Consider the following 27,432-nt stretch of genomic DNA (forward strand, 5'->3'; position numbering starts at 1 on the left):
GTTCTGCCTGTGGTTATGATGTAAGAATTTCTTGGAATCTTTTTTTTCCTACCTCCTTCAGTCTCTCCCTCTCACTTCCCCTTTCTCTTTCTTCCTCTTCCTCTTCAGCTTCCTTTCTCTCCCCGCTCCCCTCTGACTCCTAGTGAAAACTCAGAAATGAGAGGAAGTTTCTTTCTGTAGCTCAGACTGGCCTGAAGTTTACTGCATAGTCCAGGCTGTCCTCAAACTTGAAATCCTTCCGCTGGGATTGTGGGAGCAGAGACTTCTTTCTCGCTCTTCTGGGACTCCAATGACACAGCACCGTTACTTTTCTCATTGCTGCGATGAAACACCCAAAGAGAGCAGCTTAAGGAAGGAAATGTGTATTCGGTCCAAGGCTTTGATGGCAGTCAGTCCCTTGTGGCAGGGTGATGTGGGTGCTCACACTGCCTCTGCAGTCAGGAGCAGAGAGAGAAGAGTGCTATCATTGCTCAGATCCGTCCCTGTTTTATTCAGTCTTGAACCCCAGCCCGTAGAATGTTGCTGCCCCCTTCGTTTAATGTTGTAATAAGAGCTGCAGCAGGGCTGCGTCCCCGGCACCCGGCCGCCCACATGGCTTAGCTTATGCCCCCAAATAATTACACGGAAACTGTATTCTTTTAATCACTGCCTGGCCCATTAGTTCCGGCCTCTTATTGGCTAGCTCTTACATATTGATCTAACCCATTTCTAATATTCTGTGTAGTACCACGAGCTGGCTTACCAGGGAGAATCTTAACCTACGTCTGTCTGGAGTGGGAGAATCATGGCGACTCACTCACTCGGCTTCTTTCTCCCAGAATTCTGTTTTGTTTACTCCACCCACCTAAAGGCTGGCCAATCAAATGGGCCAAGGCAGTTTCTTTATTAGCCAATGACCTTCCTCCATCATTTCCCCTTTTTCTGTTTAAACAAAAAAGAAAGGCTTTCACTTTAACATAGTAAGATTACATATAGCAAAACAGTTATCAAGCAAGAATTACAGTTATAATATTTATATCTATTTTATCATAACTAAGGAAAACTATAACTATAACTAACCATTCTTCAACTCCATCAAAGACTCCAGAAGGATATAATATTACCTAAGTAAACAAGAAGTAAGAAACTTCAAACTCTAGAAATGACAGAGACATCTCGCTGCCTGGACAGTCACCCAAAGTTTCTCTGTACCGTTGGGGCATCTGTCTTCAGCCTACAGGCCCATAGTATCCAGCAGACATTTTCATCAAGCAGGAAATTCCAAAGACAGTTTAGTCACTTTTTGCTGTGTCCTGCAGAATGTCTTGCAGACTCTTTCATGAGTCAGGAACTCCGAAAGACCATCTCACCTTTAGGCAAGTTCAGCAGTCCTCTCTCTGCGGGTTCTTTGCATCCAGTTTATGCATCAGTCCATGCAAGAGCAGTTTCTTGCCCAAATGGCTATCAAACTCCATAAGGAGCCTCTTCGATGCCCATCTTCCTCTTGAAGTAGATTGGTGCTGTCAGGAGCAGATGTGTCTCATTGTCATAAAAAGCCCTAAGTTATTAAAAAAATTAAATGCCATATTCTGTAGCCTTTGAAAGATATGAAGAATGCCTATCTGAAATATATCTATGCACATCTAGAAAATCTAACTAACATGACTACAATCTTGACTATTATTTATGATTATCCATTAGCAACCTATATTTCCTAATTATACATTACATTTTTAAATGAACTACACAATCACAATACCTTAATCAAGATCAGAAATACATATACATATAACAAAATTGACCTTAAAATCCATACCAATGCAAATTATTCATATCTATATCATATCCCCCTTTAAATGTAAAAGAACATTTATAAACCATATTTGGGAACATGGGCGCAGTTTTTCTCTCCAAACTGCTTCCTGCTGAATGGGGGCGCTGTATTCAGATCTTTCATGGTGTAACCTGTGTGTCAGGGTCATCTCAGTCGGCAGTTGAATGAAGTAATTTTCTGAAGGTGTTCACAGCAACCTTTCAGGAGGGTGTGGTCTATCATACCATATTGGGATAGAAGAAATCCATAGGGTCGCATCCTCTGTGAAAACAAAAGAAGACCCTCTCCAAAGCAACATATCCTTAGACCCATATTCTGAAATCATAATACCCTTGTATACATTCTGGTTTAGCTTGGCAGCCCATATAATGAAATGTCTCTCTGTACTTAGCTCCTTTACAGTCAAAAATTTTAAAGAAAACACAATAATACAAAAAATCCAGATTCTCTGTGAATTTTCCATTTTTACGTGGCTTATTTTTCTTTATTTTTTTTTTAAATCTATAACTATCTGTACTCTGTCTCTTTAAAGACTTTATCCCCCCTTTTTAAGGGCATTAACTTTACTCTCTCTATATATTTATTTTTTCTCTCTCTCAAGCCTACGTACATTCATCCAACACTGTGACCCATAGAGGTCTTTTATGTCTGAATCTGTTTTATTGTGAATCTGTAATTTTTTTTTACTATCCAGGAGCACTTTGTTTTGTGCTTTTAAATCGCTAAGCACTTAAGAATCTAAGCTGTGACATTCCTAGGTCAAAAACAGGTACTGCTTGCTTGCCCCGCCCAGTCCAATATGGCGGAGCCGCTCGTGCCTCTGATCCTTGCACATTGCACCAGTAGCATGGTGGAGCTGCTTGTGCCTCTGAGCCGCAGCACAAAATGACTTCCTTTTAGGCACACAGTGAGTCTAGTTGCCATCAAACAAATCGTAGCACTTTACTCCAAATGCTCCATTCAAAAGCTCTGTCTCCCGCAGGAGCCAGACAGAGATTGCAATGGCGGCACAGCGCAGAAAGCCGGCATTTTAAAACAGCCAGTTTTTTTCCTGCTGCTGAGTCAGGACAATTTCTTTGCAGCACGCAACCCACAAACAGCAAAAAGCTGTCTTAAATTCTCTCTGTGTCCTTTTTAAGCCCTCTCAGGTTTTACGTGGAGTTCATTAGCACGCTGGGCGCCACTCTGTTGTAATATGAGCGGCAGGGCTGCGTCCCCGGCACCCAGCCGCCCGCATGGATACCTTATGCCCCGAAATAATTACACGGAAGCTGTATTTTTTTAATCACTGCCTGGCCCATTAGCTCCAGCCTCTTATTGACTAGCTCTTACATATTGATCTAACCCATTTCTAATATTCTGTGTAGTACCACGAGCTGGCTTACCAGGGAGAATCTTAACCTACGTCTGTCTGGAGTGGGAGAATCATGGCGACTCACTCACTCGGCTTCTTTCTCCCAGAATTCTGTTTTGTTTACTCCACCCACCTAAAGGCTGGCCAATCAAATGGGCCAAGGCAGTTTCTTTATTAGCCAATGACCTTCCTCCATCAGTTTAAGCTTTTCTGGAAACAGCCTCATAGACACACCCAAAAGTATGTTCCCATGGTGATCCCAAATCCTCTGAAACTGACAACGAAGGTTAATCATCACAATGGACTGGATATATTCTTTGACACAGTGTCTCACTATGTAGCCTAGGCTAGCCTCAACCTTAGCCTCCTGAGTACTGGGATTGCACCATTCCTGGTTTTGCGTGTTATCTCTTACAGTCAAGGCTAGTCTCCAACTCACTGCGATGACCTTGCATTTTTGAGTGTGCATCCTAGGTCGTTTGCATACACCATACACCACTACACGCTCCCTTTTCAAATTGTTCTTGCTGATCATGGTGGCATACATGCCAAAGTGCTTCGAGCTGGTTCTCTCCTTCCACTGTGGTCCCAGGGATGGGGTCTTCAGGCTTGGCAGCAAGCGCTCTCACCTAATGGGTTTGGGGAAAAGGGCACTTGTTTGTTTTTTAATCAGGAGGACACAGTCTCATTCTGTAGTTCAAGCTGGACCGGAACTCATTACGCAGGAACTCATATTGTAGGCCTCCAATTTTTAGTGATCCTTTTAGCTGTGCCTCTTGAATGCTAGATTCATAGGTACAAACCACCATGCCCAGCTTTTACATTTGTTTTGATTTATTTATTTATTTATTTATTTATTTATTTATTTTTTGGTTTTTCGAGACAGGGTTTCTCTGTGGTTTTGGAGCCTGTCCTGGAACTAGCTCTTGTGGACCAGGCTGGTCTCGAACTCACAGAGATCCGCCTGTCTCTGCCTCCCGAGTGCTGGGATTAAAGGCGTGCGCCACCACCGCCCGGCTGTTTTATTTTGAGCCCTGACCAACCTGGAACTCGCTCTGTAGACCAGGCTGGCCTTGAACTCAGAGACCTGCCCCCCTCTGCCTCCCCAATGCTGGGGTTAAAGGTGAGTGCTGCCATGTCTGGTCAGATTTCTGAGTTAGAGGACGAAGTAATGCATTTTATCATGACCTTCCCCCCCCCGCCCCCCTCCCCCGGCACTGAGACTTCTTACTTGGCATTTGCTGGCATGTTTTCTTCCTCACCCTTTGATGATTGTTTTACTCCTGCCAGCTAGTTCTGGCACCCAGCTTCTCCTCGGCTTAGTCTCCACTGATCGCCTTTTCTTCTCAGTGTGGGTCAGATTTCCCTGATTTCTCAGCTAGTCAGGAACTTTAATTCACACTGGATATTGAGGATGGCACTTTATACAGAAGAACTTGGCTTTCGTTATGCGCCTGAGAGGACCATTGTGAGTTTTGACATAAGAGGAGACAGACTCTGAAGCTGTTGCTTATCATCTTTAGCTAAAGGCTGCCCCATGCATGCAAGCTAGAGACTTGGGAAGAGGATCCTTCCTTCCTTCCTTCCTTCCTTCCTTCCTTCCTTCCTTCCTTCCTTCCTTCCTTCCTTCCTTCCTTCCTTCCTCCCTCTGTCCCTCCCTCCCTCCCTCCCTCCTTCCTTCTTTCCTTTCCAAAAGGCCTCACTAAGTGGGCCTGACTAGCCTGGGAGTGACATCTTCCTGCCTCAGTCTCCCAAGTAGTTGGGATTGCAGGTGTGGACCACCACACTGGTCTCTTAGAAGTCTGTCTGTCTGTCTGTCTGTCTGTCTGTCGTGTTCCCTTTCAGGAGATTTCCTCCCATAATCCCTATCTGCTTGGTGTGTCTTTTTCCTTTAAGTTAATAAAATTGTGGAGATTTTTATTTTTCAGGTTTTAAAAACCCATACTCTGTGTGGGTTTCTGGCAGGCTAAAGGTTGTTAAAAATAAATTTACGAAAGGAAACCGGGGCTGGAGTGCCATCCACTTGGCAGAGTGCCTGCCTAGCATACCCCTGATCTTTGGTTCGACCCCCAGCTCTGCAGAAACCAGATATCAAAGGTGCTGGTTAGTTCTCATCCATTTGACACAGTAGTGTCATCTGGGAAGAGGGAACCTTAACTGAGGAACTGTCTCCATTAGATTGGCTTAAGAGACAGTGTGGTTTTTCCTTGATTAATGACTGATGTGGAAGGGCTCAGCCCACCGTGGGTGATGCCACCCCTGGGCATGTGGTCCTTGGTTGTATGAGAAGGAAGCTGAAACCTTATGGTGGTAGCACATGCCTTTAATCCCAGCAGTCAGGAGGCACAGGCAGGAGGATCTCTGTGAGTTTGAGGCCAGCCTGGTCTACAGAGCAAGTTCCAGGGCAGAATCTAAAGCTACACAGGGGAACCCTGTCTTGGGAGGAGAGAGAAAAAAAAGAAAAGAAAAGAAAGAACTGTGAGCAACAGATCCTGTAATGAGATGAAAGAAATATGTAAAAGCTTGTATTCTCCAGAACATAAAATGTTTGTTTGTTTGCTTGCTTTTGTTTTATTTTTGCTTTTCAAGACAGGGTTTCTCTGTGTAACCCTGGTTGTCCTGGGACTCTGTAGACCAGGTTGGCCTAGAATGCAGGGATCCACCTGCCTCTGCCACTGGAGTGCTGGGATTAAAAGTTTGTGCCACCACTGCTTAGCTCACAAAATGTTTCCAAAAACATCTCACAAAATTATCCAAAAAGAAGAGAGCTGGAGAGCTGACTGGGAAGTTAAGAGCTTTTGCCGCTCTCACAGAGGATCCAGGTTCTCTCCCTGTATCCATGAGGCAGCTCACAACTACCTATAACTCCTGTTCTAGGGACTTCTGTGACCTCTTCGGGCCTCCTCGGGCACCAACCATGCATGTGACACATATACATGTATGCAGGTAACATACACACACAAAATAAAAAGAAATAAATCTAGAAGCAAGAAAGCCTTGAGTAGGCCAGTTAGTAGAACAATTTCTTAGCCATCGTGAAGCCCTGGATTGGTGCTGTGGGAACTCCTTCAGCCAACAGTCTTTTAGAACCTGACCCGTTTTGGACCAGGTCTCAGGTACTATTAAGTGCAGAAGAAGAGGATGAGTGGCCCCCTTTCTTCTGCTGGATTTGGTTCCCAGTTCCCAGCGCACAGAGAGGATGGTAGATCGCTGCCCTTACTGTGAGTTTATCCCCGAATAAATAAATCTTTGCTACACTCCATTCCGGGCTATTGTGGAACTCTTTGACACACATATAGATTAGATTCCTAGTACCACGTCAACTGGGCATGTGGCCTTTGTCCATAACCTCGGTACTCATGAGGCAGAGACTAAGGGATCCAGGCACACTTGAAGCCAGTCTAGTAGACATAGTGAGGTCCAGTCCATGTAGGGTTATGCACAGAGACACTATCTCAAAACAAAAAACAGAGGTCGAGATGTAACTCCGTTGATGGAATGCTTGATTAGCCTACCTGAAAACGGGGTTCCATCCTTAGCTCTGTATAAACCAGAGGTGATCATGCATATCCTCTATCCCCGCATTCAGGATGTAAACCCAAGGCCACCCTCAGCTGCACAGGAAGTTGAAGGACAGCCGGGTTATGTGAGAGTCTGTTTCAGGAAAAAAGAAGCTGGGTGGTGGTGGCAAAGGCCTTTAATCCTAGCACTCGGGAGGCAGAGGCAGGCAGATCTCTGTGAATTCGAGGCCAGCCTGGTCTGCAAGAGTTAGTTCCAGGACAGGCTCCAAAGCCACAGAGAAACCCTGTCTCGAAAAACCAAAATAAATAAAGAAATAAAAAGGAAAAGAAAAAGAAAAGGAGCTAAAGGCAACAGTATAACCACACAGCTCCTAGGAATCTCTTTATAAATAGGGACCCTGTCTCCACCTGTTGAAAAAACCCAGAGATACTAAAACACAATAACATTGTACGTACTTGGTACCCAGGACTGGATTTCTAAATAGTATTCCTCACAAAAAGGAAGCAGAGTTCCTCGGAGAAATGGAGGACAGACCAGAGCAAGTGTAAAGTAAGCGGGAACATCCTGTTCCTGCAGAAATTCAACGAGTCCCTCCTTCAAAGGACGGGAGCCTGTCAATCAGAGGGTGCTCCCTTTCCAGCAAGAGCCGGACAGTCCCTTCACAGCAAGCCTTTCCTAAACGAGAAGTAAACACGTGTGGATAAAATAGAAAAAGTAACTCCCTGAGGGCAAGCAAACGCAGAAGGCTGACCGGACAGTCCAACGATTAAGGGCTGCTCTTCCGGAGGATCTAAGTGTGCTTCCCAGCACCCGTGTTGGGAGGTCACAAGCACCTGTAACTCCAGCTCTCTGAGACTGGAAGTCCTTTTCTGACTCTGAAAACACCTGCACACACGTGACACACACACACACAAGGACACTTTCATAAATAAAATTTTACAAGGAGGACTGTACTACATGAGAGCTATTTGGCAAGGGAAAAATACTAAATGCCCCCTAACACACACACACACACACACACACACACACACACACACACACCACACTTGAAGACTGGGTCTCTAATCTAGGCTGAACTCCTGAAACCGTTGATGGTGATCTTGAAGTTCTGATAAAATGATCCACGTGAGACAGTTATTGACAAACACCCAATTAAACCAATTAAGGGTATAGAAGTCCTTTGTTTTTGTTGTTGTTTGTGTGCTTGTTTGGTTGGTTGGTTTTTTTTTTAAATATTTATTTATTTATTATGTATACAATATTCTGTCTGTGTTTATGTCTTCAGGCCAGAAGAGGGCACCAGACCCCATTACAGATGGCTGTGAGCCACCATGTGGTTGCTGGGAATTGAACTCAGGACCTTTGGAAGAGCAGGCAATGCTCTTAACCTCTGAGCCATCTCTCCAGCCCTTGGTTGGTTTTTTTTAAGCTAGGGTTTTTCTGTGCATACCTGGCTGTCCTAGAACTCTCTCTGTAGTCCAGGCTGTCCTTTAACTCAGAGATCTGCCTGCCTCTGCCTACCAAGTGCTGGAATTAAAAGCATGCACCACCACCGTTCAGCTGACACAGAGTCTCTCTGTGTAGTCCTGGCTGTCCTGGAACATGCTCTGTAGACCAGACTGACCTCAAACTCCCAGGAATCTGCCTCACTCTACCTCCTGAGTGCTGGGATTAAAGGCCAGCTGCACCGGGCTATATAGAAATCCTTTTATTAGCCAGCGACCAAGAATGGGCTTATGCCTCAGAGTCTCTTGGTTCTAAACCTCGGGAGTACAGCATTTTAAAATGAAAAAAAAAAAAAAAAAAAAAAAAACCACCACAATTACTACAGTGTTTGAGGGGGGTCAGAATGACATCTGTCTTTTGGCAGAATTCAGCAGATTTTCCAGACACCACATGACTTTAAATCCCAAAAGCTGGGATTAAAGGCTTGCACCACCACCACCACCACCCAGCTGAGGCTCCCCTCCCTTCCTACTTCCCTCTTTCTCTCTCTCCTCTCTTTCCTTCTTTCTTTTTCCTTTGTCTTTTGGGACAGGGTCTCATGCATCCCGGGCTGACCTTGGACTCACTCTGTACCTGAGCCTGGCTCCTGGCTCCACTTCCCCAAGTACTAAGATGCCACTAACTAAATCTTTTTCCACTGGAATGCCCATGTTTTTCTTTGCTCCAGGTGAATCAGTAGAAAGCCAACACAGTTATAATTGCTAGATTGTCTCTCCAGAAACGGAGGTTGGTTTCTGACTCTCCTGAGCAAGTATTTGAGGTCTGAGGTCACAGAGGTCTCTGCTTCCCCCGCCCCCACCTTGTCCCTCATTTTAGCTTCCCCAGGTTTTCAGCAGGCCACTCCTTTAGGGCTCCCCTTTGCATAGTGTTCCAATCCCCGCCAAGTAGAGAACTTCCTGCCTCAAAAGTCTGAAAGTCATGAGGGTTGCTGAAAATGTCACAAGCCTTAGGCTCATTCCTTGTCCGTGTAATCATTAATAGAACTAAAGGGAATTGGCCCTTAAGGCAACAAAAGCAGCCTCAAAGTGCATTTTGAAGAGGTTTTTGCTTTACCAAAGGGCCTTTATCTCAAACATTCTTGGGCTTTGAATGTAAAAGCTCTAGTGTTATTTTGGAAAACTCAAAGTAAAATTGAAAGTGTACCTCATCTCACTGGCTTCTCGTGACTTTCTGACATTCTGTTTCTTAGATCCTGTATCTGCTATCTACTTTGTCTTGGTAGGGAAGAATAGGTAATTAATCTTTGCTTAGGTGTCTAAACAAAATCTCAGTTTAGAGTTGATATTTTTGCCTCACATGGGATTGCTGACATTTTTAGGGCCACAGGCATACTCATCCACACTTTGTTTTATTATTTATTTGCATTTGTTTGGTGGACAGTGGATCTTACTATCCAGCCCAAGCTGGCCTGGAAATTCTGGGCTCTATGGCCCTCCTATCTCAGCTCCCTGCTGTCAGGAGGCTACAGGGGTCTAACAATACACCTGCCCCAACAGCACTTCTTTACTTTTGTTTTCTGTGCTTGGAATTGAACCTCATGCTGGCAAGTATGTATTTTATCTCAGAGCCACACCCCTGGCTTCCAAAGCATTTAAAATTTGATCTTGCTGGACAATGCCGTATCTTCTGATTAATGGGTGTATCTACTTCCTAAGGTTACTGTGAGAACTAAATGAGACTGTATTTATAAAGCATTTAGAAAATCTCCTGGCTCAAAGTAGAATATTAATCATTGCACCCACCTCTCTCTACCTTGCATATTTATTTATTTATTTTGGTTTTTCGAGACAGGGTTTCTCTGTGGCTTTGGAGCCTGTCCTGGTACTAGCTCTGTAGACCAGGCTGGTCTCGAACTCACAGAGATCCACCTGCCTCTCTCTCCCGAGTGCTGGGATTAAAGGCGTGCGCCACCATCGCCTGGCCATTTTTATTTTTTTTAATGCTTTGCAGCTCTAGTTGGCCTGGCTTTCACTAGGAGGCAATCCTCCTGCTTCAGCATCCCATTGCTAGGATTATAGGTATGAGCCACTGCACCCCATTTTCTCTCTTGTAAGTATTGGAACTTATTTCTCAAGGTATTTCTCAGATGGGAAGTGTATCTGCTTTGTTTTCCTACCTGTGGTACCTAATATTGTTTGCTTCACAGCAGACTTCAACAGATATATTGCCTATGAGATATTATCTAGCAGACAGAAATCCCATCTCTGACCCTAAAGCAAGGTGATGGGTAGAAAAGTAGATATGAATCCTTAAATATAGACATTTGGAACTGGCAAGAGACAAGATGGCCAAGGACAGAGCATGGAAGGAAAATAAACAGAACACTGGGAAACGGTAGGGTGTCTGGTAGGCGGGAAAGGAAAAAGAAAAGGATCTATAGGGCCGTGAGGAAGGCTTAGGTTAAAGCGCTTTCAGGCAAGCTTGATGCCTGAGTTCAGTCCCTGGGAAACACATGGAGAGAACCAACTCCTAAATTGTCCTCTGACCTCCATGCCTGTGCCGTGGAATGAGAGCACACAAACACACCCAATAGATAAATTAGTATTACTATTTATAAACACCTCTGTGAGGATGTACTTTCAGGGAAGCCACGAGAAAGGTTCAAGGAAATAAGAGTTAGTCAGGGATAGGTTTCTTTCAGGTAGTGGAGGAAACATTTGTGTTTGTGGTTAGCAAGCAGCTGACTCTGAGGTTAGGGTTTTTGTTTTTTTTTTTTTTTCAAGTCTCTGAGGAAGGAAGTGACAGTCATTGTGAAATCGTTTTTTCTAACATTCGGCAGGATTTCAACTGTGAGTCCCTCTCTGCCTTGTCAGGAAAGCAAAGGAACTGGGAAATGTGGATATGGTAAAGTCAGGTCTCAGAAATGCTCCTTCTCAGGAGACCTGTGACATCTTCAATTATCATACACAATAGAAAAATCTAAATAAAATGTTCACCGTGTCCATCATTTTGTTTGGGTTTGCAAAACAGGTTTTGTAATTTTTTGTTTTTGCCAGACCGACAAAATTATCAGCACCAGGTTTTTTGTTTGTTTGTTTGTTTGTTTTTGGCTTTGTTTTTAATCTGAAATATCTCGTTCACGACATTTGAATTTCAATAGAGTTCCGCCACCCACGGAGACTGACTGACCAGTTCTCCGAGTTCTTCCTGATGGGTCCGGTTATTAACACCGACTCCCTACTGCTCTCTTAATAGAGGGAAAAGGAACTCTATTAATATTTGGGAAATGAGCTTTTAAAAAATAGTAGGTAGTATCATTTTGCATTCAAAAGATATACGAGGAACTGAAAACTCCTACGTGGCCAAATGGGTTCACGGGAATCTATTAAGCAAGATAAAAATAGTCGTTTTCTCAACTGGGTCATTTCTTGTCATTTGTATAAGTGTAAACCCTAGGCAGCTAATGGAAGAATGAATCCAGTACTTCGTAAGAGGACGAGATCGGCGTAAGTTTTAAGTCGCTCTCCAATCTGGGGCTCAAATATTTTCAGGGGTGGGAGAATGGCAAAGGATGTGTGCGTGGAGAGAAGACGAACTTTGAAGCCCTCTGCAGCGCTCACATCATTCTATAAACAGCCATTTCTTTCACGCTGCTTTCAAGAAGGGGTTGTGTATCGGTTCCCTGGAAAATAGAGATCACAGGTAACCTTGCTCCGAGGATAACAGAGAGATAGGATTCTGACAGGCTCAGAAGCCAAACACTTCAGAAAGTCACACGCCCACCAATGACGATTCCAAACACTCCCGGTTAGAAATCACGACGCCGGAACAAAGATGGCGTCAGCACGGGAAGACGCGCCCGAGCCCCCTGGACTCTGCACTGCGGCAGCCCGGCAGAGGCAGCATCCCATTGGTCAACTGCGATGAAGTCATCTTGGGGGCGGGACTCGGCGGTGGCGTGGGGGCGGAGCCTTGCTTGCGTTCCTCCTCGGGACTCGGCTCTGCCGGAGCCGGGGGATTTGCTGCGGCGACTGCGGCCGCGGCGGCGGTGCGGGCCAGAGGTGAGTGAGGGTTGTGGAAAGAGCGCGTCCCGGAGCGGCCTTCAAGGGGACCTAGGGGTACACTCCGATACCCCGGCCGCTTGTCAGAAGAATTAGCGGGGGTCTTAGGTCTCTGAGAGAAATGTGAGGGGGCTCATCCTCCTGTTCAGACACCTTCCTGTGGGCAGAGGAACTGGAGGGCCATTGCCCCGGGAGGACCCGGGAGGGGGAGGCGACAGGATAGAGGAGATCGAATAGGCAGAGGGATCCGAGGGAATTTCTTAAAGGGTTTTAGAATTTGGGGGTTTCTCCCTTACCCTGGAGACAGGTTGTGCCTGGTCCAGAGAATTTCTGCTTTCTCACTGTGCTGCCCAGAAACGAAGCAGGTGACCGACAAATGCCCCCTGCTAGGAAGGGGAAATTGGAAAACCCGAGCGAGATAGAGAGTCCTCCAGGGAGGACATAGGGTTTGTTTTGGATCCCCCCTTTTGCAGAATTATTCTTTGTTCATGTTTCATCTCGCGACCCCCGGAAACCCCTTTCCAAATTCGTTTTGTGTTTGGTTTTAATGGGGGTAGAGATAGCCTTAGACAGGCCTGTAATCATGAAGGAACAGGAGGAGGGCGGCAACTCGTTAGAGGCTGTCATCCCGATCAGACATGATTTCATATATTTTGAGGTTGTGGCATCTATTCTTGTTCAAGGTGGCGAGGACTGGTAATAGCTCCTGTGGGTGATTCAGATATGCAGTCTTAAGTCAGCCCACATAATCTCTTGAGAAACCCTTGCTTAGTAGAGTGTGTTGTTTTGCTGTTCTGAGAACACCAAATGCAAAAAGGATTTGTTGTTCGGGTTCCTCAAAATGTCTTCCTGCCTTCCCGAAGATCAAATCTTCTCTGAAATGTCAGTCTCACTTATCAGTCAATATGGAATATGCACCTTACGACGTTAAAAATACTGAAGTGTATGATCTGCTGACATTAGATATTGCAGACCGTGCTCTACCTGAGCTGAACGTGAGCTTATCGAGAGTAAATAATTGGAATTTCAGTACCACTGATAGCGCCAGTGGCTGCCCCTAACGGAAGTCTTCCGTGGCTCATAAGGGGAGACGCCACAGACGGAAACGGCAGTCCTTTTGAGGGTGGGGATGAGATGAAGGTAGCTGCAGAGGTGGAAGGTTTCTCCTCTGGCTTGTTAAAAGTGCTTTGTCATTACCAACGCGTTCCTGTCACGCCTGAGTTGAAATTAAGCTGACTATGGTGGGCTCCATTGTCTTTTTAAAATGTTGTTTACATATTGGGATGCCTTAGAAGAAGAATGTTGTTTGCCCAGGAGTTTGGAAACTTGAGCCCTTTAACCATAGCTTTAGGATACTACTGGGGATTTTGGATGCTGGAAGTGGGCATTGTCAGTTGAGGAAGGAAAGCTAGTCACATCTTTTACATAAGAGGGTAAAGTCTCTTGTTTCTTGCTCACCAAACAAAACAAACCCAAAGTAAAATAACGAAGAGGACCCTTTTTAGCAAGAAAATTCTGTCCAGTGTGAAAAAACAAACAGTAACAACAAAAAGCTCTGGGTTTGTTGGTATATTCCAGTAATCCCAGAACTAAGGAGGGGAGAGGAAGCAGGAGGATTGGGAGTTCAAGGCCGACCTCCACTATGTTGAGTTTGAGACCAGCATACAAACAAATAAAAGCAAACCTCCAGGTGCTGTGAATGCCACTGTATCATATTACAGAGCTTTTTGGAGTTCCCAGCTCCTGTCCTTAATCTGCACATATTATTCCTTTGTATTGTGTTGTCCAGAGTACTGTCAGTCAATCCTGATGTCAGTTACAAAGGAAGTGACTCTTTGCCAGGCTCTGTAGTCTGGGACTTAGTAATGACTTTTTGTAATTTCTCTTTTGCACTTTTCTTTTTATTTGTTTATTTATTTGTTTTTTTCAAGTCAGGGTTTCTCTGTAGCTTTGGAGCCTGTCCTGGAACTAGTTCTTATAGAACTGGCTGGCCTCGAACTCACAGAGATCCTCCTTTCTCTGCCTCCCAAATTCTGGGATTAAAGGCATGCGCCACCACCACCTGGCTGTTTTTGCACCTTTCTAAGCCAGAGATCAAGACTTCTCACAGGGCATGCAAGAGATAAAGAACCTCACCTGGTGTTGTCCTTGGTCCTAGTGGTTAATTCTCAAGCCCTGTCATTTTCTCCCTTGCCTCAGATTGGAGTGAACCACAGATACTTACCGACTACTCTCTGCCAACATGGGGGAGCTTTTCCGGAGCGAGGAGATGACGCTGGCCCAGCTGTTTCTACAGTCAGAAGCTGCTTATTGTTGCGTCAGTGAATTAGGAGAACTCGGAAAGGTTCAGTTTCGTGATGTAAGTGGAAGCTTTTTGATCACCATCAAACTGTTTTGTTTGTTATGGTTAACTGCTTTGTCACGAGTGTTTTGCCTTTTATGTGCAAAGTAATGTCATAGCACTGGCTTAGTTCTGTGTAAGCTTCGAGTTGTCTTTTGTCCTTCTAGAGGTGGAAATGGTTTCAGCGAACTCTTTTACGGTTGTTTGCTGATTCTTTCTTGGACAGTCATCCTTAGCTGGGCATGATGGTTTATCCCTATAATGCTAGCACATGGGAGACCGAGACAATGAGGTGATGAGCCTGAGCTACAGAGTGAGACCTTGTATAGAAGGAGGAGGAGACCACAACAACAAAAAGCTCAAAAGAAAAACAGACTGATGATGATGGATGGCAAATGGCCTGGATGCCTGTACTTTGGAGATGTAGGAGTATTATGAATTCAAGGTCATTCTTGGCTATATAATAAGTATGAGGCCAGCTTGAGCTACGTGAGACTTTGTCTGGGGGGGAGGGGGGAAGAGAAAAGAAAACGGTTTTAAGTGCTCTCAAGGCAGTTGTCAGGAATGCTGGGAGAGGATACCACGCTAATCTGTTACTTTTACTTTATTTGGGTCCCTTTAACATCACAACCTGATATGTAAGACAACAAAAACAGTAGTTTTTCCATGCAGTAAGATCTAAAAGAAAGTTTTAAAACAAAATCAGAGACCATTATATATATATATAAACAAAATTTATATGGTATGTAAGTAAGCATATACTTTATGTTTTGGATACTTGGAAAGGATCTCAAAACAAAAAGGATAGTCTAAGTTGGTTTGTTGCTGTTGTTGTGTTGTTTTTTTAAAATATGCTCTGGGAGTTTATAATTTGAACAAGAAGATACTGTGCACACAGATGAAAGGTACAGGTGGTCCGGAGGGTCCCTGGCTCAGCTCCTGCCTTCTCAGAGTTCCAGGTACTTTTCATAGCCTTCATATTGGTCATGATTTCACATTTATCAACGGGAACAGTGGAGTAAACTCCCTCCTCACAATGTTCTAAGCCCCATGAAGACAAGGACATTCTCTGTTGTTGCTAATAATTGTGTCTTTAGTACCTGTACAAGGTTTTAAATCATGATTGGTTTGGATGAGTGGGTGAATTAAACCAGAGTGATCAGAAATGGATAGGATTAACTAATAAAGGTCCTGGAGTTGGCGGACTGTCAAGAAGTTCTCTGGCAGGTGGTTCTTCTGGCAATACTGTACACACTGTGTTCTCTGTGTATTCAACAAACTTACCTTTAAAAAAAAAAAACAAAACGAAACAAAAGCCTGACATGATAACTCACATCTTGGTGCTTGGGACGCATGGGCAGGAGGCTAACCATGAATTTGAAGCCCACATTATCTGCACAGTGAATTCTAGGCCAGCCAGTGCTGCATAGTTATTATAACTAAGAGGTTATTGTAGTGCAGCTTAGCTGCTGTGCTCGCCACACAGCAACCTTCACTGAGTTCCTGCTTCTGAAAAGGTGGCTATGGGGGCGTAAGTTTGCGATTCCAGCACAAGGGAAACTGAGCCATGTGCATCCCGGGAGTTTGCTAGCCAAGGCAATCCAGCCTCATTAGTAAGCCCTACTGAGAGATCCTGTATCAAAAAGCAAAAACAAAACAGCAACCAAACTATGGTAGGAATGACATCAAAGGTTGAACTGTGGCACTCGTGCATGGTGTACTCTCTCTCTTTCTCTCTACTGATCACACACACACAGAGTATCACCAAGTATCGCGTACTCATGTACATGGCATTTTAGATGTTGCCATAGAAACCCAATGGAAGCACCCATGTGTTATGCTCCCTTTGGCTCTGCCTTGTTACAATTGTATCAATAGGCCCTTGTCCAGATGTGAAGAAATAGACCAATCTTAAGGGTGTGAGATGAGATCTCTTTTTTTTAAAAATATTTTTTACAAACTATCTTTTCATTTTACATGCCAAATTCAGTTTCTACTCCCTCCACTTCTGTTCCCTCCATCTTCCCCTACCTTATCCGCCCCCCATCCACTCCTCAGAGAGGGTAAGGCTTCCCATAGAGAGTCAAAGTCTAGCACATTGCTTTGAGGCAGGACCAAGACCCTCCCCACTATATCTAGGCTGAGCAAGGTTTCCCTCCAGAGAGAATGGGTTCCAAAAAGCTAGAAAAAGCAGTAGGGATAAATCCTGGTCTCACTGCCAGTGGCCCCACAGTCTGCCCCAGCCATACAACTGTCACCCACATTCAGAGGGCCTAACAGAGACAGAGAACAAGGAAAGAGATATCTTGATTGAGGGAGCCATTACAGGGCTAGCAAGAAACCTGGCACTAGAGAGATCTTGTCTTGCATTTTCTGTGTGTCCAGTTGGTATCTGTCTGGGGACAGGAGCTTTCCTCTTCTGTGAACTGTGTGTTCCTTCATCTGCCTATATCTGTCAGTGAACTCCTTGACCTTTGCTTATTTCTTGTGAATTTAACAAGTTCCCCACCATTCTAGGTGCTGCTGTTTTTTCTTTCTCTTTCTCTTCTCTCTTCCTGCTCTTACTCCCCCGCCCCCCACTTCTTTTTGTGACATGGCCTCGCTTTGTAGCGTTGACTGTCCTGGAATTCACTAGTCAGACTGACCTTGAACTCACAGATATTCCTTTTGCCTCAGCCTCCCCCAGTCTGGGGATTTCAGGTGTGCCTAGTATTCTGTTCTTGTTCAATATTTATTTGTGTGTGTGTGCACACGCACATTCGTATGTGTAATTGTTTGTGTACACTTGCATGTGCACATGTGTGTACATGTCTGTAAAGGCCAAAGGTCAATATTGGATATTCCTCAGTTTCCACCTTAGTTTTTTTTCTTTTTCTTTTCTTTGTTTCTTTCTTTTTTTTTTTTTGAGGCAGGGTTTCACTGAAGCCAGCCGGCAGCAAACTCACAGAGATCCACCTGCCTCTGCCTCCTGAGTGCTGGGATTAAAGGCGTGCGCCACCACTGCCTGGCTCCACCTTAGTTTTTGAGACAGGGTTTCCTCACTAAACCTGGGGCCTGTCCGACTTTCTTACGTAGGCTCTAAGGCTTGAGCTCGGGTCTTTGTGTTTCCATGGCAGGCGCTTCACTGACTGAGCCGTGTCCTCAGCCTTACTCTATTATTAAAGATGAATTTGATCATTCAATTAAGGTATTATTTCCCAGACTTCTCCACTGTAAAAGTATCTTATCCCCTGTATAATTAATAAGTAATCTGGGGTGATAACTTTTGAAGGCTGTGTGACTATCCTGTTTCCCAGAACTGTTTTACTCAATAGTTTTAAAAAAAATTTATTATTATTATTATTATTATTATTTTATTTATTGACTTTTTTGAGATAGGGTCTCACTCTGTAGCTTTGACAGTCCTAGAACTCCCTATGTAGACCAGGCTGGCCTCGAATTCAAAGAGATTCGACTGCCTCTACCTCCTGAGTGCTGGGATTAAAGGCACTATACCCAGTTTATTATCTTTTAAATATTTTAAAATTTATTTACTTATTTATTTTGGCTTTTCAAGACAGGGTTTCTCTGTGTAACAGCCCATGTTGTCCTGGAACTCGCTGTAAACCAGGCTGACCTCAAGCAGAAGATCCGCCTGCTTCTGCTTCTCAAGTGTTGGTATTAAAGCGTGTGCCACAACTGCCCTGCTTAAAATCCATTTTTGATTATGTATACTTGCATGTATTTGTATGTAGGCATGCACGTGTGAGTGCAGGTGTCTGAGGAGACCAGATTCCCTCTAGAGCTGGAGTTACAGGCAGTTGTGAGCTACCACGTGTGGAGGTGCTGGGAGTGGAACTTCCGTCCTCTGGAAGAGGGAGTGTTTTTAACTGCTGAGCCTAGGTTACAATGTAGTAAAAATATTTTTTTTTCCTATATAACTTGTGTGGTTTTATATTTTTTTTGTATGCATCTTCATTTCTTAAACTTTCAGTACTTTGGAGGCAAAAGCAGAAGAGTATTGAACTCAGTGATATCCTGGGCTATATTGCAAATTGTACTGTAAATCTCTTAACTGTGTGACTGAGTGGGAGAGGCTGGTGCACTCCTATAATCCTAGCACTTGGGAGGCGAAACAGGAGTTCAAGGTCATCCTTAACTGCGTTGTAAGCTCAAGGCTATCTTGGCTATATCTTAGACTTGGTCTTAAAAATTCCAACTACCGGGCGAGGGAGAGGTTAAGAGTTCTTGCTGCTCTTTGGGGACCTGAGTTAAATTTCTAGCACCCACATCCCAGTGTGGATCTCCAGCTCCTATTACTACTTTAGAGAAAGGTACTACCATACCATTCATCTAATCCCTCATATATGAGTTTATTTATGTATTTATTATTAGTGCTGAAAACTGAACCTAGGTCCTCGTGTGTACTAGGCAAGTGCTTTGCCTATGAGCTACATTCCCAGCCCTTTTTATTTTGAGACACAGTCTTACTAAATTGTCCATGCTGGCCCTAAATTTACACTGCAGCCCTGACTGGCTTTGTACCTAGAATCCTATTTCAGTTTATGAATAGCTAGGATTATGAGGCCTGTACCAAGTCCAGCTTTGTTAGTTGTTTGAGACAGTCTTCTGTAGCTCAAGATGATGACTAGCTTCTGATGGCGCTGAGGATAGCATTAAACTCCTAGTTCTCCCACCTCTACTTCCCAAGTCCTAGGATTATAGTTAACTACCTGGCTCGTACATTAGTTTTTTTTTGTTGTTGTTGTTTTTTTTGAGACAGGGTTTCTCTGTGGTTTTGGAGGCTGTCCTGGAACTAGCTCTTGTAGACCAGGCTGGCCTCAAACTCACAGAGATCCGCTTGCCTCTGCCTCCCAAGTGCTGGGATTAAAGGCGTGCGCCACCACCGCCCGACTTCGTACATTAGTTTTTGTTTTAATTTTTGTGTTGGTTTTGCTGGTTTCTTTTGTTGTTGTTATTGTTTTGAGACAGGGTTTCTCTGTATAGCCTTGGCTGTCTTGGAACTCTCTGTAGACCAGACTGGTCTTGAACTCACAGAGATCCGCCTGCCTCTGCCTCCTGAGTGCTAGAATTAGAGGTGTGCACCACCACTGCCCAGCTTGCTTTTAAGTTTTTGTATTTTTGTTTGTTTGGTTTTGGTTTTTTGAGACAGGATTTCTCTGTAGCTTTGGAGCCTGACCTCTACACCAGCCTGGCCTCAAACTCCTAGAGACCCACCTACTTCTGCCTACAAAGTGCTGGGATTAAAGGCATGCGCCGCCACCATTGCCTGGCTTGTTTTAAAGTTTTATTTTATTATTATTATTATTATTATTATTATTATTATTATTATTATTGATGGTGGACAGCTTTTTGGAGCTGATGCTATCCTTCTAGCTTTATGTAGATTCTAGAGATGAGCTCGGGTCACCAGGCTTGCGCTGTCTCCAGGCAAGCTCCCTTACACCTGAGCTGTCTTGCCTACCCTGCAATAGTTGAATATTTTACTCCTGGACTGGAGAGATGATTCAGTAGTTAAAACACTCGCTGTTCTTCCAGAGGAGCCAAGTTTGGTGCAAACACACACACACACACACACAGAGAGAGAGAGAGAGAGAGAGAGAGAGAGAGAGAGAGAGAGAGAGAGAGAATATGTATTCCTGGAGTCAGAAAGATGACTCAGAAGGTAAAGAGGCAGTTCTTAGTTCTTGTCAAGACTGATAACATGAGTTTGATCCCTGGAACCCACGTGTGGAAGGAGAGGTCAACTCCTGCAACTAATCCTCTCCCATCCACATGTGCACTATGGCAAGGGTGCACCCACCCATGTGAATACACACTCAAATACACACAGAGTAGGTCAGTGAACGTGGAAGGATGTATCCCTAGTAGCTCAAACTCTTAACTGTCTCATCGAGTTGCCATTTCCTCCCTACCCCCTTCTAGTTGGAAATCTGTGCACTTTGACCTATATCTTCTACTTGCCACCCCTCCTTTCTGTCTCCCTCTCTGGTAGCCATTTGGTAGCCATCTCAATACTTCTGTAATTCAACTGTCTAAAATTCTACATGTAAAGGACTGGAGCGATGATTCCGAGGTTAAGATCACGGACGGCTCTTCCAGAGGGCCTGGGTTTGACTCTTAGCACCCACATGGCGGCTCACAACCATAATTCAGGTTCCAGAGGATCTGGCATCCTCTTGGCCTCTGAGGTGCATAGACATACATGTAGACACACCACCCATCTATACTCACAAAAATCTTAAAGGGCTGGGCGGTGATGGCGCAGGCCTTTAATCTCAGCACTTGGGAGGCAGAGGCAGGAGGGTCTCTGTGAGTTCGAGACCAGCCTGGTCTACAAGAGCTAGTTCCAGGACAGGCTCCAAAACCACAGAGAAACCCTGTCTTGAAAAAAGGAAAAAAAAAAAAAAAGAAAAAAAATCTTAAAGGAAAAAATGTTAAGAAATAGTAAAAATGAAATTGTACATGTAGGTAAGATGCAGTGTGCCTGGTGTGTTCACTTTGTGTCTCGTCCCATGTTGTCCATACATCCCTTGGTAGGTTGATTCTATATGTTAGTTACTGATTTCAGTTCTGTGTACCTAGAAGTGGGATTTCTGGACTGTATGGCAGTTCTACCTGCTCCGTGCCGGGGGTTCTGTGCATGATGGGTAAAGTAGTTTACCAGTCAGCTACATCCCCATCTCTTGGTAGTTTTTTTGTAAAGAATTTTTGTTTTTTCCTCCCCAGGAACTACCATTTTTCATATGACAGTATAATCCTATATTCCTGTCAACAATACACAAAATTCTCTTCTGTTGGCATCCTCATTTTAGTTCATACCTCTGGGGGCTGGAGAAATGGCTCTGACTGCTCTTCCAGAGGACCCGGGTTCAATTCCCAGCACCCACATGGCAGCTCACAACTGTCTGCAACTCCAATTCCAGGGGTCTGACACTTCACACCAATGTACATAAAATAAAAAGTTAAATAAACCATAAAAATATTTAGTTCATACCTCTTCTCTTTTCAGACAAGGGCTTGCTAGATAGCCCAGGCTGGCCTATAACTTGCCTTGCTCTCCAGGCTGACTTTGACCTTCTAATCCCTGCTTCTGTAGAGTTGGGTTCACTGTGTCAACCACCAAGCTTGGCTCCCATTTTTCTCATGAAAGTCGTTCTAACAGGTGTAAGGAGATACTCCTTGTGGTATGGCTTTAGTGGATGAATAAAGTCAGACTGTCGCCAGAAGGTGAGCACCTGTGACCAGGTGGTGGGAAGGAAGGGCACTCATCACTTTGGCTGATTCCTCTCCATCCCAGATAGGCATTGCAGCAGCAATGAGGCTTTTAGCTCCAACTTGTGCGGCTGGATCAGTAGACAGTTTTGACTAGAGTTCCATTATACACTGGCACAAAATTAAGGTTCCATTTCTGGGATGTGTCACTTATAAAACAGGAGGTAGACTCAGTGTTTGAAGTCTGCTATTATGTTCTTGTTTTTCAGTTAAATCCAGATGTGAATGTTTTCCAGAGGAAATTTGTGAATGAAGTTAGAAGATGTGAAGAAATGGATCGAAAGCTTCGTATGTACAGTTTGGTCCTGTGTGACATTCCTAGAGTGAATCATTGTCTTAAATTAGGGTCACTAGTCCTCTCGGCTAAGGAATAAAGCTGTACAGCAGGACAAGGGAAGAGGGCCGGGGAGATGCTCAGCAGGTGAAAGCACTTGCCATGTGTGCCTGAAGATCAGAGTGCAGTCCCCAGAACCTGTGCAAAAAGCCAGATGTGGCTGCCAGTAGGGTTGTAGGTACTCTCCAACCTGTTGTTCCTGTGTAGTGTTTTCAGTAAGAACAGTAACTAAATAACCAGAACCAGATGTGGAGAACATCTGAAACCTCAGCATTCCTACAGGTGGGAGGCCAGCTGCCCAGAGTACATGGGCGACAGACGCAAGGAGCAGGGTGGAAGACGAGAACCAGCTCCCAAAAGTTGTCCTCTGACCTCCACATGAACACCTACACTCACACATGCACACACATGCACATATACAAAGTAAACTGGTTAAAAGATTTGAAAAAAGAGAAGGAAAAAAAAAATCTGCAACCATGACGTTAAGATGAACTTCTTGTATATAAATAGACTTTATGGTGTTTAAGCTAGGTAGTGCTTAAGGGAAATCTTGTTCAAAGACAAGCTGAAAACACCGTGATTTTTTTTTGTTAGTTTTTTTTTTTTTTTTGTAGCTTAGGCCGACCTGGAACTCTTTGTAGTGATCCTCCTGCTGTGGCTTTTGGAGAACCGTGGTTACCTGTATAAAGCCACTGTGCTTAGATTCTCATGGATTTTTAATAGCAGAACCATGCTATAGAACTTTAAAAGCTAGGGCCCAGAATACTATCAGATTTAGAGTTAGCTGAGCCACCTTTTCATCTGAGCACTTTATGAAAAATGGAACATTCACTGAGGCTTTACCGAAGGCTAGGGTGATTAAAACCTGTATTCATGGGGGCTGGAGAGATGGCTCAGAGGTTAAGAAAACTGACTTGTTCCAGAGGTCCTGAGTTCAATTCCCAGCAACCACATGGTGGCTCACACCCATCTATAATGAGATCTGGTGCCCAGAACACTATGTACATAATAAATAAATTTTAAAAAAAACCCTGTATTCATTTCCTGCAATACGCCTTTGAGAAGTGGGAGCTGCACTTTAATCCCAGCACTTAGAGGCAGACAGTTCCTGTGAGTTCACACCAGCTTGGTCTGCATAGACACTGTCAAAATAAATAAAAAGATAGGCGTTGCTCTCGTTAAGGGCTAAGACACCTGTGACTTCCTTGACATACCCGAGAATATAAGCAGTCATAATGGAGCCAGCATTTGAAACTAGGCCATTCTGTTTGGCTCCATCCATGATCTTGCCACTCTACCAAGCCCATAGATAAATTGTGTTGTATTCTAAAAAAAAAAAAAAAAAAAAAAAAAGCTGGTAGTTGTCATGAAAACACTCTTCTCTTTTGGTGTTTTGGGCCCTTTTATGCTTAAGTTTTGACTTTTGGTATTTAAAAAATGGCCTAATTGTTTTGAATTAAATGATTCTTCCTGACTTAGAATTATTTCCCTCATGTCATGTATCAAATACCCTGTTAATGCTGTGTTCTTCTGACGCTTGGATTAGCCAATAATACCCACAGAGAGAGCCGTCATACCTGAAGGAAGCAGGGCACATAGGGTGGAGAGGTGAAGTGGCTGCAAGCCAATTTTAACCTCAGAGAAAGGCAGACCTGCCTGTGCCTGTAAGCACAGTTCAAGGTCATTCTCAGAACAGCAGCGAAGGCCAGGAGAGAGAAAGGAAGCAGTCCTGGGCTTGACCACTCTCCCTGGGACAACTTTCCAGAGTGCAGAGTGCAGGAAAGTAATGTGTGGAGAGAAAAGCTTCTTTTGTTTGTCAGTTCTTCCTAGGATGAAGCTCTTTTTAACCAGGCGTTAGGGGTGTGTGTGTGTGCATGCACATGCATGTATGTGTGTTTTCTCAAATAATGAGAATTCCAGGCATAACCCTACAAGTGAGCACTCTGACTCTGTGTTCTAGGATTTGTCGAGAAAGAGATAAGGAAAGCAAACATCCCAATTTTGGACACTGGTGAAAACCCAGAGGTGCCCTTCCCCCGAGACATGATCGACTTAGAGGTAAACAGTTCTCAGCTGGCTCTCCACGTAAATGCAGGGATTGCCTTCCTGAGTGGTTGGCGTAGAGGAATTCTTACCAACCTTGTGTATTGTCTTTCATTGTAAATGCTTTCTAGGTGGGACTTAAGTGAATTCTCTCCTTTATAATTTCAAACAGTATCTCACACAGAGATAACATATTATAATATGCCACCAGATTCATGCTTATCGGGTTACTGGTCCCTTGTTAGCCGATGACCCTCACACCCTAAATGAATAATAGCCAGTGAGCTTTGGATATTTTGAGTGTCTGACTTCTCTCAGGAAACTCACTAAGAGTGTGCGATGGGATCTGTAGACAAACAGAGGCCCACATAAGCGCTATCTCGCTTAAAGTCGCTCTTAAAATCACAGCATTTGCTTCATAGCTGTAGCTGACAGGTTACCATGGCAACAGTTCTGCGGTGCATATTCTGTTAATGTCCTTTAGAGCAAGCACAGGGAGCTTAGTTTGAATTAACAGCTTTCTTTTTTAAACCCTAGGCCAACTTCGAGAAGATTGAAAATGAACTGAAGGAAATCAACACCAACCAGGAAGCCCTGAAGAGAAACTTCCTGGAACTGACTGAATTAAAATTTATACTTCGCAAAACTCAGCAGTTTTTTGATGAGGTCAGACTATTGTTTCTTCTAGTACTTGGGCAGCTGGTACACCTGCACAAGCGGGCCATATTTTTATTCCAGCGATTATTTTAATTTGCTAGTCTGGAAGCAATGCCGCTTTTGCACCGTTTTAGTTAAGGAATGTCAGGGTGCGTTCCGTTTTCCATGGAGCACACAGCCAGCCATGGCGCCATGTATTTTCACATCCTCTGCAAACTTACGTATCACAGCAGGGGGAGGAAATTTAAAGTTGGCACATAAGCGCAGTGAGTTGAGATGTCTGTGACACTTCTAGGTGTGTGTCACAAGGTAAGTATGACACATATGGAGTTGAGGAAACAGGCGTCTGGTTGTGCGCAAAATTACGGTGAAGTTTCCAACTCCAGACCTTTGCTCATCAGATTCCTTTGTTCGCCTACCTTGGGGATTCTTCTCAGCCCTTAGATCTCAAGTCACGCTGGTTTTCCTGAGTTTCTCTGTGTCTTATTGGACACAGAGTATTGGTTTGATGCTAGTTTGAATTTTCCCACAGACACAGTTTATTACTTATAAGGAAAAACGTTTCCAAGTTTTCCCTGGTTAAACATAAAGGTACTGAATTGCCAAATGACAGTTTGCCAGGGAGACTCCCTTTGAAAGGAGTTAGCTCAGATTTGTAGAATACTTCCTTCTCCTGATTAACCTTAGGAAGGATCATTCGCGTCCAGTCTGCGTGTGGTTTTCCTGATGGCCTAAAATATTGGTAGTGTTCTTTTTGAGGGGTGTCTTTCCCAGCCTAACATTAGACACTTCAGACATCACGCGTGTTCCACCCACAAAGTTGATTTCCTTTGCTTGACAAAAATCTTGACAGAGATTTTAGATATAGCCGGGCAGTGGTGGTACATACCTTAAATTCCAGCACTTGGGAGGCAGAGGCAGGTAGATCTTTGTGACTTTGAGGTCAGCCTGGTCTACAAAGCAAATTCCAAGACAGCCAGAGCTGTTGCACAGAGAAAGAAACCCTGTCTCGGAAAAAAAAAAGATATTTAGCTATAAAGAGTCCATCTCAGTTAGTATCTGCTATGTTCTCAGTTTTACTTTAACTCTGCATTGCTCAAGAAGAGACCAGTCCTCCATGCTTGTCAAGGTTCCCAACTAGTATCAACAGCCTCATCTGGAACCTTGAGAGAAATATAAATGATCAGTTCCCACCGCAGAGCAGACCTCCTGAGCTGGGAACCCTGGGGGCGGGCCCAGCCAGCTGTTTTAATGTGTTTTAACTCAGGCATGCTTCTTTGAAAACCACGGTCTAGAGAAAAAAATCTGGTAGGGAAGTGATACATTTCTCAGTAACTATGGATTTGATTCAGACAAGTCATGCTAATTCAAAGAGTCTCTGGAGATAAGGACATGAGAAAAGCCCATGTGAATTTAACTACCTAGTCTTCCCATGCATACGAATCTGGTTATAAAATAATAGAAATTGGGGCTGCCTGCTCTTCCAAAGGTTCTGAGTTCAATTCCCAGCAACCACATGGTGGCTTACAACCATCTGTAATGAGGTCTGGTGCCCTCTTCTGGCCTGCAGACATACATACAGATAGACTATTATATACATAATAAATAAATAAATATTAAAAAAAATAGAAATTCCCTGTGAATATTTGCTCCCCAAGTTGAGACTTTTGAGCCTGATCACTTTAGAGGACATGAGACAACAATGAGGTCACCTTTCTGTAAGTGCTTAGGATCCTAGCCACAGGCAAAGCCACTTATGCCATAGGATCCCACTGATGTGAGATTCCCGGTGCTCACTGCCTGCATCTCAGTGCGTTCCTAGCTGTTAATTCCTTGAGCCTGTGGTGATCACTTACTGCTTCTGAGGTACAGGTTGTGAGTCGTTTGGTTAGATCAGGAAACCGATTGTAGACCTGCATATGCTCACAGATTGGTACTTTCCTAAATGTGTCCGAGTGCCCTAGTGTATCCTGCCCGGCCTCACAGTCCAAGCTCAGCTACTTTTAGATTCATTTGGAGCTTCTTTTACCATTTATACTGCCATTATATGGGGACAAGATCTCAACAGATAGCCTAGGCCGGCCTTGAATTTGAGATTTTTCTGATTGCCAACTCAAGGCCAACCTAAGCTATATAGTGAAACTCTCCCCTGCCTAACCTCCCCCGCTCAAAAAAAAAAAAAAGAGTCCAGTCCAGTAAAATAAGATGAACTATTTATAAAGATGATTTATTACTTCAAAATTGTACATTAGGGCCGGGCGGTGGTGGCGCACGCCTTTAATCCCAGCACTCGGGAGGCAGAGACAGGCGGATCTCTGTGAGTTCGAGACCAGCCTGGTCTACAAGAGCTAGTTCCAGGACAGGCTCCAAAACCACAGAGAAACCCTGTCTCGAAAAACCAAAAAAAAAAAAAAAAAAAAAAAAAATTGTACATTAGGAGTTGGACATGATGCATGCATACAATCCCAGCATTTGAGAGATGGAGACAAGAGGACCAGGAATTCAAGGCAAGCCTCAGGTCCACAGAGGGTTTGAGTTCACTGAGTTCCACTGAGCTATGTAAGACTGTGTCTCAAAAAACAGAAA

The 27,432-nt window shown here is 44.1% G+C and overlaps 1 protein-coding gene across 4 annotated transcripts in view; it reads left to right on the forward strand.

The window, feature by feature from the left end:
• The first annotated feature begins 12,081 nt into the window (after window positions 1-12,081).
• Atp6v0a1 (ATPase H+ transporting V0 subunit a1) overlaps window positions 12,082-27,432 on the forward strand; it is a 55,338-nt gene continuing 39,987 nt past the window's right edge. For all 4 annotated transcript variants that reach the window (XM_057774279.1, XM_057774280.1, XM_057774281.1 and 1 more), the window contains exons 1-5: window positions 12,082-12,196; window positions 14,396-14,555; window positions 22,022-22,100; window positions 24,107-24,204; window positions 24,727-24,855. In XM_057774279.1, the coding sequence (XP_057630262.1) occupies window positions 14,439-14,555; window positions 22,022-22,100; window positions 24,107-24,204; window positions 24,727-24,855 (423 nt within the window). In that variant the 5' untranslated portion in view covers window positions 12,082-12,196; window positions 14,396-14,438. The remainder of the gene's footprint in view (window positions 12,197-14,395; window positions 14,556-22,021; window positions 22,101-24,106; window positions 24,205-24,726; window positions 24,856-27,432) is intronic.

Source organism: Chionomys nivalis, chromosome 7, assembly GCF_950005125.1.
Source record: "Chionomys nivalis chromosome 7, mChiNiv1.1, whole genome shotgun sequence".
NCBI classification, from domain to species: Eukaryota; Metazoa; Chordata; class Mammalia; order Rodentia; family Cricetidae; genus Chionomys; species Chionomys nivalis.